Source organism: Pristis pectinata, chromosome 7 (genome assembly GCF_009764475.1).
Source record: "Pristis pectinata isolate sPriPec2 chromosome 7, sPriPec2.1.pri, whole genome shotgun sequence".
Taxonomy (NCBI): domain Eukaryota; kingdom Metazoa; phylum Chordata; class Chondrichthyes; order Rhinopristiformes; family Pristidae; genus Pristis; species Pristis pectinata.
In genome coordinates this window covers 52,942,233-52,956,395 of record NC_067411.1, presented here as the reverse complement: position 1 = coordinate 52,956,395, position 14,163 = coordinate 52,942,233, and the positions used below count along the sequence as shown (strand labels likewise).

The 14,163-nt window shown below is 44.4% G+C and overlaps 1 protein-coding gene across 2 annotated transcripts in view; it reads left to right on the top strand.

Annotated features, from left to right (window-relative positions):
- ift74 (intraflagellar transport 74) overlaps window positions 1-14,163 on the top strand; it is a 207,746-nt gene that overhangs the window by 117,900 nt on the left and 75,683 nt on the right. For both annotated transcript variants that reach the window (XM_052019231.1, XM_052019230.1), the window contains one exon: window positions 2,736-2,815. In XM_052019231.1, coding sequence (XP_051875191.1) covers window positions 2,736-2,815 — 80 coding nt within the window. The remainder of the gene's footprint in view (window positions 1-2,735; window positions 2,816-14,163) is intronic.

Sequence of the window (14,163 nt, the reverse complement as noted above, 5' to 3'; positions counted from 1 at the left end):
TGACATTGATAGGATGCAGAGCTGGGCTGAGAAGTGGCAGGTGGAGTTCAATCCGGCGAAGTGTGAGGTGGTGCACTTTGGAAGGAAAAACTCGAAGGCAGAGTACAAAGTTAATGGCAGGATTCTGGGTAGTGTGGAGGAGCAGAGGGATCTGGGGGTTCATATCCACAGATCCCTGAAAGTTGCCTTACAGGTGGATAGGGTAGTTCAGAAAGCTTATGGGATGTTAGCATTCATAAATTGACGGATTGAGTTTAAGAGCTGCGAGGTAATGATGAAGCTTTATAAAACTCTGGTTAGACCACACTTAGAGTACTGTGTCCAGTTTTGGTTGCCTCATTATAGGAAGGATGTGGAAGCGTTGGAAAGGGTGCAGAGGAGATTTACCAGGATGCTGCCTGGTTTAGAGAGGATGCATTATGAGGAGAGACTAAGGGAGCTAGGGCTTTACTCTTTGGAGAGAAGGAGAATGAGAGGAGACATGATAGAAGTATACAAAATATTAACAGGAATAGATAGAGTAGACAGCCAGCGCCTTTTTCCCAGGGCACCAATGCTCAATACAAAAGGGCATGGCTTTAAAGTAATGGGTGGGAAGTTCAAGGGAGATATCAGAGGGAGGTTTTTTACCCAGAGAGTGGTTGGGGCACGGAATGCGCTGACTGGGGCGGTGGTGGAGGCAGGTACATTGGTGAAGTTCAAGCAATTACTAGATAAACATATGAAGGAATTTAAAATAGAGGGATATGTGGGAGGAAGGGTTTAGATAGTCTTAGGCAAGGTTTAAAGGTCGGCACAATATTGTGGGCAGAAGAGCCTGTATTGTGCTGTACTGTTCTATGATTACCATGTCTATGTCTCTCATAATTTTATATATTTCTATCAAGTCTCCTGAACCTCCGACACTCCAGAGAAAACAATCCAAGATTATCTAACCTTTCCTTATAGTCCATACCCTCTAATCTAGGCAGCATCCCAGTAAACCTCTTCCGAACCCTCTCCAAAGCCTCCACATCTGGGCAACCAGAACTGCATGCAATACCAAGTGCGGCCTAACCAAAGTTTTATACAATTGGAACATGACTTCCTGACTCTCATACTCCATGCCTCTACTGATTAAGACAAGCATGTCACACGCCTTCTTTATCACTCTATCTACTTGCGTTGCTATAGACTATAGACTTTGACCTTTGTACTATATGCTATTAAGGGTCCTGCCATTAAAACTGTATACTTTCCCTTTACATTTGATTTCCCAAAGTGCAACACCTCACACTTGCCTGGATTAAACTCCATCTGCCATTTCTCAGCCCATGACTGTAAATGATTTATTTCCAGCTGTATCCTTTGATGACCTTCTTCATTGTCCGCAACTCCACCAATTTTCATGTCATCAGTAAGTTTACCAACTACCCCATCTATGTTTTCATCCAAGTCATTCATATATGTCACAAGCAAATAGATTATATCCTAAACAGATAGGCTGTTTTTTTTTTCCCCCTGGAATTTAGGAGGCTGAAAGGTGAACTTATCAAGGAGTGTAAATCATGGGGGACATAGATAAAGTGAATGGTCACAATGTTTTTCTCAGGCTAGGAGAGTCCATAACTAGAAGGCATAGGTTTAAGGTGAGAGGAAAAAGATTTAAAGGGGAACCTAAGGGGAAAGTTTTTCATACAGGGGGTAATGGGCTTATGGAAGGAGCTGCTGGAGGAAGTGGTTGGGTTGGGTCCAGTTGCAACATTTAAAAAACATTTGGACAGGATGGGAAAGGGGGAAAGGTGTGGAAGGATATAGGCCAATTGCAGACAAATGTGACCAACTCAGGAAGCCACCTTGGCCTGCATGGAAATGTTGGGCTGAGCTGAAGGGCCTGTTACTGTGCTGTATAACTCCTACGACAGTGCATTTTGCAGCCATGTTGCACAGGTTGCAGAAGAAGGAGTGCCAATCAGGCAGACTGCCCTGTCCTGGATGGTGTTGAGCTTCCTATTGGAGCTGCACACCACCGGGCAAGTTGAGAGTACTTTTATCACTTTTGTGCATGGTAAATGGTAGAAAGGCCTGGAGTGTCACCCTCTGAAGTGCTTTTGAAGCCACAATATTTATGATTTATGTGTTTCTGGTCTACAGTGAGCTCTTGGCTATTGATGGTAGGTCATTGGCTTGCACTACTATTACTACATGACATTATTACTACGCCGCATCAGCCCATGTCTGAATGTTGCTTAGTTTTTGTTGCATGTAGGCATGGACTGCTTCATTTGCGGCTAAGTTGTTTATGGAATTTAATGTTATGCAATCATTACTGAACATTCTCATTTCTGACCTTGTGATGGAAGCAAGGTCATTGTTGGTGAGGACTAGAACACTGCCCTGAGGAACTCTGACAGTTACTTCAGTTTTTCCAGGGCTTCTTGTTGCCATTCTTAGTCTAATGCTTTCCTTGACGTCAAGAGCAGCCAATCTATCCTAACCTATGAAATTCAAATTTTTGGTCCCTGTGTCGACCAAGGCTGTCGTGAAGGCTTAGGGCCAAATAGACTGGTGAAGCCTCAAAAGAGCATCTGTGAGCGGGTATGTGTCATTTGATAGCACTGTGAGTGACACCTTGCAATTTTTGAATTCTGTTCATTTATGTGATATAAGTGCTTCTGACATCAGTGTCTATGTTTGTAATTGCTCGCTTTTGTTAATTTAATATACAAATGATGATCATGAATATTTAATTCCAGACTTACAGAGATGAGGGAGAAAGTGAGCCAAGTAACTGAAGAGATTCGGCAACTTGATATGGATTTGGAGGAACACCAAGGTGGGTTGCCTAAAACCAAATTGGGGTACTTTTGGAAAATGTTACCTGTGGAGATCTATGCAAGCAATCATTGTATGTATTTATTTTTAAAAATGTGCCTGTGACACCTAGTCGTGCAAAATCATTCCACAGGTTAATACCTAGCTGTAATGTTTCTCTTGCTCTTCTCTGAGCCTATTTTCATGTTTTATATGCCTTTCTGTTAAGTGGGGAAAAAAAATACATAAAATCCTTCCACCATCTTGTGCAATACCACTTGCGCATATTTCAACATTTCATTATCGATAACTTCAGGGAACTTGTAGGATTTAATAAGGGATAATCTTGACTTTGAAAATGCTAATTATGAAACTCTGGGGATGTAATTAAAACAGCGAAATCAGTGTTGGGGTGCACAGATGGAAAAGTATAGTAATTTAAATGTGTATACATCTTCAACAAGGTGTGTGTGTTGATTGAGAGAACAGCAGTAAGAATGGCCCCAAATGCAAAGGTTTAAACAATGACCACATTTGAAAGAAAGCCTGAGAGACGAAGTAAATGGAGTGCCTCAAAGAACAGTAATTTTTTTTGGAAAAGTTTATGTACACATTTCCAGCCAGAAGCCTTGATCTTGGTGCCAGCAGTTTATGCAAATATGTATATTAGAAAACAATGCTTCATACTGTTAAAATACTAACTAAATTAAATTACTAGTTTTAAAACTTCACACTCCGCTGCCACCCCCCCCCCCCCCCTCCCATGCAGGAACTGAAATCTGAGATTATGCTGTCTTTTAAAAATCCATTTTAAGGCTTCAAGAGGTTTGCCATTCATACATTCTAGACTAAAGACCCAAACAGTTCCAATCACATCTAGGCACTGAGCTTATACAGTTTGGTGGATTTCAATTTTCAATTCTTGGCTGTAGAATGTGCAGAGATACTTAAATTGAAAATGCATCTCTGCTGTGAACTGCTTAGTCAGACAACACCTGTGATCAGCAGCTTTTGGAACTGCAGTTTCTTTGTAAATATAAGATTTTATTGTGCAAATTCTTAAGTCACGAATCCACTGTGGAGAAAATTTATTTAAAATACTAACCAGACATCTGAGGCTTTCAAAATTTTGTTTAAAAACTTGGAAGTGTCGAAATGCAAATAACTCACAGATCAGTGCTATTGAGGTTGCAGTTAGACTCTAGATTTCAGTGTTTTAAAAGGGATAGGGAGGGGAGGAGAAGAGGAGGAGGGGTGGCGTTACTGGTCAGGAATACTATTACAGCTGCAGAAAGGGTGGATAAGGTAGAAAGGTCCTTTCTAGAGTCAGTATGGGTGGAAGTTAGGAACAAGAAAGGAGCAGTTACTCTACTGGGAGTATTCTGTAGGCCCCCCGGTAGCAGCAAGGATACTGAGGAGCAGATTGGGAGGCAGACTTTGGAAAGGTATAAAAATAACAGGGTTGTTATCATGGGAGACTTCAACTTCCCAAATATTGATTGGCACCTGCTTAGTACCAAAGGTTTAGACAGGGCAGAGTTTGTTAAGTGTGTCCAGGACGGATTCCTGTCACAGTATGTTGACAGGCCAACTAGAGGGAATGCCATATTAGATCTAGTATTAGGTAATGAAGCGGGTCAGGTGACAGATCTCTCAGTGGGTGAGCATTTGGGGGACAGTGACCACTGCTCCATAACCTTTAGCATTGTCATGGACAAGGATAGCAGCAAAGAGGACAGGAAGATATTTAATTGGGGAAGGGCAAATTTTGAGGCTATAAGGCTAGAACTTGCGAGTGTGAATTGGGATGACATTTTTAAAGGGAAATGTACTATGGAGAAATGGTCGTTGTTCAGGGATCTCTTGCAGGATGTTAGGGATAAATTTGTCCTGGTGAGGCAGCGAAGGAATGGCAGGGTGAAGGAACCATGGGCGACAAGAGAGGTGGAACAACTAGTTAGGAAGAAGAAGGCAGCATACATAAGGTTTAGGAAGCAAGGATCAGATAGGTCTCTTGAGGAATTTAGGGTAGCAAGGAAGGAACTTAAGAAGGGGCTGAGGAGAGCAAGAAGGGGACATGAAAAGGTCTTGGAGAGTAGAGTTAAGGAAAATCTCAAGGCTTTTTTCACATATGTGAAGAGCAGAAGGATGACGAGAGTGAAGGTAGGACCGATTAGAGACAAAGGTGGGAAGATGTGCCTGGAAGCTGTGGAAGTGGGCGAGGTCCTCAGTGAATTCAGTATTCACCAAGGAGAGGGGCCTTGATGACACTGAGGACAGTGTAGGTAAGGTTAATGTTCTGGAGCATGTAGATATCAAGAGAGAGGATATGTTGGAGCTGTTAGAAAATATTAGGACAGATAAGTCCTCAGGGCTTGACAGAATATTCCCCAGGCTGCTCCGCGAGGTGAGGGAGGAGATTGCTGAACTGTTGGCTAGGATCTTCGTCGTCCACGGGAATGGTACCGGAGGATTGGAGGGTGGCAAATGTTGTTCCCTTATTCAAAAAAGGAAGTAGGGATAGTCCAGGGAATTATAGACCAGTGAGCCTTACATCTGTGGTGGGCAAGCTGTTGGAAAAGATTCTTAGAGATAGGATCTATGGGCATTTAGAGAATCATGGTCTGATCAGGGACAGCCAGCATGGCTTTGTGAAGTGCAGATCATGTCTCACAAGCCTGATAGTGTTCTTTGAGGAGGTGACCAGGAAGATTGATGAGGGTAGTGCAGTAGATGTGGTCTACATGGATTTTAGTAAGGCATTTGACAAGGTTCCACATGGTAGGCTTCTTCAGAAGGTCAGAGGGCATGGGATCCAGGGAGGATTGGCTGTGTGGATTCGGAATTGGCTTGCCTGTAGAAAGTGGAGGGTTGTGGTGGAGGGAATGCATTCAGATTGGAGGGCTGTGACTAGCAGTGTCCCACAAGGATCGGTTCTGAGACCTCTACTTTTCGTGATATTTATTAATGACTTGGATGAGGGGGTAGAAGAGTGGGTTGGCAAGCTTGCAGACGACACAAAGGTTAGTGGTGTTGTGGATAGTGCGGAAGACTGTCGAAGCTTACAGGTTATATTGATAGGATGCAGAGCTGGGCTGAGAAGTGGCAGATGGAGTTCAATCCAGAGAAGTGTGAGGTGGTACACTTTGGAAGGACAAACTCCAAGGCAGAGTACAAGGTTAATAGCAGGATACTGGGTAGTGTGGAGGAGCAGAGGGATCTGGGGGTTCATATCCACAGATCCCTGAAAGTTGCCTCACAGGTGGATAGGATAGTTAAGAAAGCTTATGGGATGTTGGCTTTCATAAATCATGGGATCGAGTTTAAGAGCCGCGATGTAATGCTGCAGCTCTACAAAACTCTGGTTAGACCACACTTAGAGTACTGTGTCCAGTTCTGGTCACCTCATTATAGGAAGGATGTGGAAGCATTGGAAAGGGTGCAGAGGAGATTTACCAGGATGCTGCCTGGATTAGAGAGTATGGATTATGAGGAGGGACTAAGGGAGCTAGGGCTTTACTCTTTGTAGGGAAGGAGGATAAGAGGAGACTTGATAGAGGAATACAAAATATTAAGAGGAATAGATAGAGTAGACAGCCAGCACCTCTTTCCCGGGGCACCAATGCTCAATACAAGAGGGCATGGCTTTAAAGTAATGGGTGGGAAGTTCAAGGGAGATATCAGAGGAAGGCTTTTCACCTAGAGAGTGGTTGGTGCATGAAATGCGCTGCCTGGGGTAGTGGTGGAGGTAGATACGTTGGTCAAGTTCAAGAGATTGTTAGATAAGCATACAGAGGAATTTAAAATAGGGGGACATCTGGAAGGAAGGGGTTAGGTAGTCTTAGGCATGGTTTAAAGGTCGGCACAGCATGGTTGGCCGAAGGGCCTGTATTGTGCTGTATTGTTCTATGGTTCTATGGTTCTATCAAAACTGCACATAGTACTCCAAGTGCTGTCTCACCCATGACTTATACAACTGCAAAATAATGTTCCAACGCCTATACTCAATGCCCTGACTGATGAAGGCCAGCGTGCTAAACGCCTGTTTCACCACCCTGTCTACCTGTGATGCCACTTTAAATGAACTATGCACTTGTACTCCTCAGTCCCTCTGTTCCATTATACCCCCTAGTGCTCTACCATCCATAGTTCAAGTCCTACACTGGTTTGACATTCCAAAATGCATCACCTCACACATCTTTATTTCTTGGAACTTAGGAAATTGAGGGGTGACCTGATAGAGGTATATAAGATCATAAGGGGCATGGACAGGATGAAAGCACAAAGTATTTTTCCCAGGGAGGAAGTGCTAAAAACAAGAGGGCATAGATTTAAGATCAGAGATGAGAGATTTAAAATGGACATCAGGGGCAGCTTCTTCACACAAATGGTGGTGCATGTTTGGAATGAGCTGCCAGAAATTGTGGTTGAGGTAGGCACATTATCAACATTTGAAAGCCATCTAGATAAGTTCAAGGGTAGGAGAGGTTTAGAGAGCTATGGGCCAAACATGGGACTAGCTCGCTGGGCACCACAGTCGGCTTTGATGTGTTGGGCCAAAGGGCCTGTTGGAGAATAGGACAGGTCTACAGGTTAGGGTCCTAAACTGGAGCATGGCTAATTTTGAGTGCGTGAGGCAGGATCTAGCAGAGGTCAGTTGGGAGAGCCTGTTTGAAGGGAAAGCAAGTGGGAGGCTTTTAAGACAAGATATCACGAGTCCAGGGGCAGCATGTTCCTGTTAGGATGAGGGGTACACCTGGCAAATTTAGGGAACCCTGGCTGACGAGATATTGAGGCTCGGTCAGAAATAAAGGAAGCATACGTAGGGTTTTGGAGGTCACGAATAAATGAATCCCCTGATGACTATAGAAAGTTTAAGAATACTCTTCAGAATAAAATCAGGGGAGCAAAGAGAGGGTTTGAAATGGATCTGACAGGTAAGGTTAAGGAAAATTCTATCGATATATTAAGAGTGAAAAGGTAGCTATGAAGAGAGCAGGTTCCCTTGGAGATCAACAGGGCCGCCTATGTCTTGAGCCACAGGAGATGGTTTAACAAATATTTCTCCTCGGTGTTTACTGAGAAGAAGATCATGGTTGCTCAAGAGATAAGGGAAACAAGTGGAGACATTTTGGAGAACATTCATGTTAGCAGGGAGGAGGTATTTGCAGCCTTACAGCACATTAAGATGGATAAATCCCCAGGGCCTGAGCAGACTTTGTGGGAAACCATAAAGTACGGTACATTGGGCAGGCACGGTAGTGTAGCGGTTAGCGTAGTGCTTTACAGCGCCAGCGACCCGGGTTCAATTCCCACCGCTGTCTGTAAGGAGTTTGTACGTTCTCCCCGTGTCTGCATGGGTTTCCTCCGGGTGCTCCGGTTTCCTCTCACATTCCAAAGACATACAGGTTAGGAAGTTGTGGGCATGCTATGTTGGCGCCGGAAGCGTGGCGACACTTGCGGGCTGCCCCCCAGTACACTACGCAAAAAATGCATTTCACTGTGTGTTTCGATGTACATGTGACTAATAAAGATCTTATCTTATCCTAAGACATAGGAACAAAATTCGGCCCATCAGTTCTGCTCCACCATTCGAACGTGGCTGATTTATTTTTCCCTCTCAACCCCATTCTCCTGCCTTGTCCCCATAACCTTTGACATCCTTACTAATCAAGGACCTATCAACTTCCACTACAAACATACCCAATGACTTGGCCACCTCAGCCATCTGTGGCAGTGAATTCCACAGATTCACCACCCTCCCCTCGGAGATATTTGTTTCATTGTTAGCCACTGGTGAAGTTCCTGAAGACTCGAAGGTTGCTAATGTTGTTCCGTTATTTAAAAAGGGAGAAGCCGGGGAACTACATGCCGGTTAGCCTGACATCAGCAGTGGGGAAGTTACTGGAGCGAATTCTGAGGGACAGGATCTACCAGCATCTGGATAGACAGAGTCTGATTAGGAGGAGTCAGCATGATTTTGTTCATGGGAAATCACGTTTGACAAATCTTAGAGTTTTTTGAAGAGGTAACCAAAAGGGTATATGAGGGTAGGGCAGTGGATGTTATCTGTTTGGACTTTAGAAAGTCCTTCAACAAGGTCCTGCATGGTGGGCTGATCTGGAAGGTTAGGTCTCATGGAATCCAGGGAGAACTAGTTACGTGGATTTAAAATTGGTGCAGAGGTAGGAAGAAGAGGGTGATGGTTGAAAGTTGTGTTTTGAAGTGGAGGCCAGTGACTAGTGGTGTGCCACAGGGGTCTGTGTTGGACTTTTGTTATCCGTTATTTATATGAATGATTTGGATGTGAATGTACAAGGCTTGCAGATGACATGAAATTAGAAGGTGTTGTTTATAGTGAACAAGGTTATCATAGGATATGGGGGGGTCTTAATCAGTTAGGGAAGTAGGCCGAGAAGTAGCAAATGGACTTCAATACAGATAAGTGTGCGGTGATGCATTTTGGAAAGTCAAACCCGAGTAGAACTTACACTATGAATGGTAGGGCACTGTGTAATGGAACTGAGGGACCAACGAGTACAAGTGGATAGTTCATTGAAAGCGACATCACAGGTAGACAGGGCGGTGAAAAAGGCGTTTAGTACGCTGGCCTTCATCAGTTAGGGCACTGAGAATAGAAGTTGGGACATTACATTGTAGTTGTATAAGTTGTTGCTGAGGTTGCACTTGGAGTACTGTGCACGATTTTGGTCACCCTTTCACAGGAAAGACGTGGTTAAGCTGGAAAAAGAACCAAAGGAAATGGGAGAGATTTATAATGAATATTTCTCTTTAGTTTTTACTGTGGATAAATCAATGGAGGGTAAGGAAATGAGGGAAATGAGTGGTGACATCTTGAACTACATATGAATTAGCAGGGAGGAAGTACTGGAGGGCTTAAAGTGCATTAAGGTGGATAAATCCCCAGGGCCTGAGCTGGTGCATTCTCAGACCTTGTGGGAAGCTAGAAAAGAAATTGCGGAGGCCCTTGCAGTTTTTTTGCTTCACCTCTGGCCACAACTGTGGCTCTGGACAACTGGAGAGTGGTTAATATGGTATCATTGTTTAAAAAAGGAAGCAAAATCAAGCCAGGGAGTCTGACATCAGTGGTGGGTAAATTGCTGGAGGGGATACTGTTGGACAGGATCTGCCAACATTTGGAGAGACAGGGTCTGATTCAGAACAGTCAGCACGGCTTTGTGTGTGGGAAGTCAGATCTGACAAATCTCTTTGAGTTCTTCGAGGAGGTAACCAAAAGGGTTGATGAGGGTAGGGCAGTGGATGTTGTCCATATAGACTTCAGCAAGGCCTTTGTCAAGGTCCCTCGTGGCAGGCTAGTCTGGAAGGTTATATCGCAAGGGATCCAGGGGGAGATAGTTGATTAGATTGATAATTGGTTCAGTGGTAGCTAGCAGAGAGTGATGCTCAAGGGTTGTTTCTTGGACTGGAGGCCTGTGTCTAGTGCCACAGGGGTCAGCGCTGGGATCTTTGTTGTTTGTAATTTGTATAAACAATTTGGATGTGAATGTACAAATCATAGTTTGTAAGTTTGCGGATGATAGTAAAATAGGTGGTGTAGACAGTTGAGAAGGTCATGAAAAAATTACAGGGGGAACTTGATCAGCTTGGTATGTGGGCTGAGGATTGGCAAATGGCTTTCAAACCAGATAAATAAGAGGTATTGCATTTTGGGAGATCAAACTAGGGTAGAACTTTGACAGTGACTGGTAGGGCTCTGGGGGGTGTTATGGAACAGAGGGACCAAGGAGTGTAAGTGCACAGTTTGCTGAAAGCAGCGTCTCAGGTCAATAGGGTGGTGAAGAAGGCATTTGGCACGTTGGCCATTTGGCACGTTGAGTATGGGAGTTGGGAAGCTATGTTGCAATTATGTAAGATGTTGGTGAGGCCTCACTTGGAGTATTGTGTACAGTTTTGGTCACCCTGATATAGGAAAGGTGTTATTAAACAAGAAAGAATGCAGAAAATATTTACCAGGATGTTGCCTGGACTCAGAGGACTGAGTAACAATGAGAGGTTGCATAGACTAGGACTTTATTCCCTACAAGTGCATTGTTCATTGAAAGTGGCATCACAGGTAGACAGCGTGGTGAAAAAGGGATTTAACACGCTGGCCTACCAGTCAGGGCATTGAGAATAGGAGTTGGGACATTACTTCGCAATTGTACAAGCCGTTGGTGAGGCCGCACTTAGAGTACTGTGTACAGTTTTGGTCAACCTGTTATCGGAGAGACATGGCTAAACTGGAAAGAGTACAGAAAAGATTTACAAGGATGTTGCCAGGACGGGAGGGCCTGAGTTACAGGGAGAGGTTGGCCAGGGTACGTCTTTATTCTTTGGAAAGTAGGAGAATAAGGGGTGACCTTTTGGAAATGTTTAAAATCATGAGAGGTATAGATAAGGTGGATGGTAACAGTCTTTGCCTCTAGGTAGGGGAGTCCAAAAGTAGGGGCCATAGATTTAGGGTGAGAGGGGAAAGATTTAAAAGGGACCTGAGGGGCAGCTTTTTCACTCTGAGGGTAGTGAGTATACGGAACAAGCTGCCACAGGATGCGATTGAGGCGGGTACAATATAATTTAAGAAGCATCTGGATAGGTACATGGAGGGGAGAAGCCTGGTGGGATATGGGTCAAACACAGGAAATTGGAACTAGCTAGGTGGATAACGTCATCGGCATGGACTCGTTGGGCCAAAGGGCCTGTATCTGTGCTGTATTGCGTTATGACTCTTAAGATATCCCAATGGTCCAAGAACCTGAATCTCTGCCCCCTGCACCAGCTCCTCAGCCACAAATTCATCCAGCCTATCTTTCTATTTCTGACCTCACTTGCAAGTGGCACCGGGGGTAATCTAGAGATTACTATCTTCGAGGTCCTCCTTCTTAACTTCTTACCTAACTCCATATACTCATTCTGCAGGACCTAATCCCTTGTTCTACCTATGTCATTTGTACCAACATGTTTATTGACGTCTGACTGTTAGCCCTCCCACTTTAGAATTTTTTGCAGCTACTCAGAGACATCCTTGACCCTGGCACCCGGGAGGCAACACACCATCCTGGCCTCTCTTCTGCAGCCACAGAATATCCTGTCTGTGCCCCTAACTATTGAGTCTCCTATCACTATCGCCCTGTCTGACTGCACCCCTTCCCACTGAGCCTCAGAGTCGGTCACAGTGCCAGAGATCTGTCTGTTGCTGCTAGCCCCTGAAAGATCATCCCCCTCAACAGTATCCTAAGAGGTATACCTGTTAGTGAGGGGAATGGCCACAGGGGAACCCTGCACTGCCTGCCTACTCCCCTTGCTCTTCCTGGTGGTTACCCATCTATCTGCAGCCTCTACCTTGGCTGTGACCACCTCACTAAAAGTCTCATCTGTGATGTTCTCAGAATCCCAGAAGATCCTGAGCACATCCAACTGCAGCTCTAGTTCCTTGACCCGGTCTGTCAGGAACTGCAGCTGGGTGCACTTCCCACCATGAGGTTCCCTGACTTCCCACATCTTGCAGGAGGAGCATTCCACTGCCCTAACTGCCATCCTGCCTACACTAAGTCAAGTGCTAAGGATGAATAAGAAATTAATAAACCTACCCTGTGGCTCCTCGCCAAAGCCTCTCTAGCCAAAACCTCAAGTCTCCAGATGTACACTGGCCCACTCGAACAATGGCCACGCCAGAATGGCCACTCCACTTAACCTCACCTTGCTTTTATTGATTGAAGTGCCCTTCGATTAGCCAACCAAATAGATTTGCCTTTTTATAAGTTATCGCTCTCACTCTCAGCTCCCGGCGCCTCTAAAAGTGGAACGAGCAAGAAACGAGACTTCTCTCTTAAGTGTACTCCTACACTTCTTGTAATCATCAAGAAATTCACTAGTTGCCAATTGCTTATGTGTAGTGTATGCCTCCCTCTTTTTCTTAACCAGAGCTCAATATATCTCGTCAGCCAGGGTTCTCAAAACCTACCAGCCTTGCCCTTCAACTAACAGGAACATGCAGGCCCTGAACTCTTGACATCACACTTTTAAAAGCCTCCCACTTGGCAGATGCTCCTTTCCTTACTAATGATCTCACCCAATCAACCTCTGCAAAATCCCACCTAATGGCTACAAAATTTGCTCTGCTGCAGTTCAGGAATCTAACCTGTGAGCCGGTCGTATCCTTCTCCATAACTATCTTAAAACTAATAGAACAATATTGGCCACCTTCCAGTCTTCCGGTACCACACCTATGGCTAATGATGATACAAATATCACTGCTAGGGCCCCAGCAATTTTTCCAGTATCTTCCCACAATGTCCTCAGATACACTTGGTCAGGCCTGGGCAGCTATCCACCTTCATATGCTTTAAGACCATATGCTTTATGTTCCAAGACATCACTGTTCTCTTCACTGATATTCTTAGCTTCCATAGCCTTCTCCATGGTAAATAGAGGCGAGAAATGTTCATTTAAGACCTTGCCCATCTCTTGTGGCTCCACACATAGACAACCACATTGATTTGCAAGGGGCCCTGTTCTCTCCCTAGTTACCCTTTTGCTCTTAATATATTTATGGAATCTCTCAGAATTCTCTTTTACCTTATCTGCCAAAGCCATCTCATGTCTCTTTTGGCCCTACTGATTTCCCTTTTAAGTGTACCCCTGCATTCCTTATACTCCTCAAGGGATTCTCTTGATCCCGGCTGCCTGTATCTGATATATGCCTCTTTTCTCCTGAACAGAGCATCAATATTCCCTGTGAATCAGGGTTCCATAATCATGCCAGCCTTGCCCTTCACTGTTACAGGAAAGTGCTGTCCCTAAACTCTCCCTATCTCACTTTTAAAAGTCTTCTACTTGCCAGACATCCCTTTACCTGCAAACAGTCTCTCCCAGTCAATCTTTGCAAGTCCTTGTCTGATACCATCGATATTAGCCTTGCTCCAATTTAGGACTTTAACTCGTGGACCAGTCCTGTTCTTTTCCATAGCTATTTTAAAACTCTCAAAATTATGGTCACTGGTCCCAAAGTGCTTCCCCACTGACATGATTTTTGACATCCCCATTGAAACCTCATCGGCAGTCACTTGCCCTGCCTCATTTCCCAATATAAGATCCAGTGTCTGGTATGGCCATCTACATATTGTTTGACAAAACTTCCTTGGACACATTTAACAAATTCTGCCCCATCCAAGCCCTTAGTACTATGGCAGCCCCAGTCAATATTAGGGAAGTAAAAATCACCTACTATTACAGCTCGATTATTTTTACAGCTATCTGTGATCTCCCTACATATTTGCTCCTCTAATTCCTGCTGACTATTGGGAGGCCAATTCTAGTTGAATTACAAAGATTACAATTCTACCAACAATG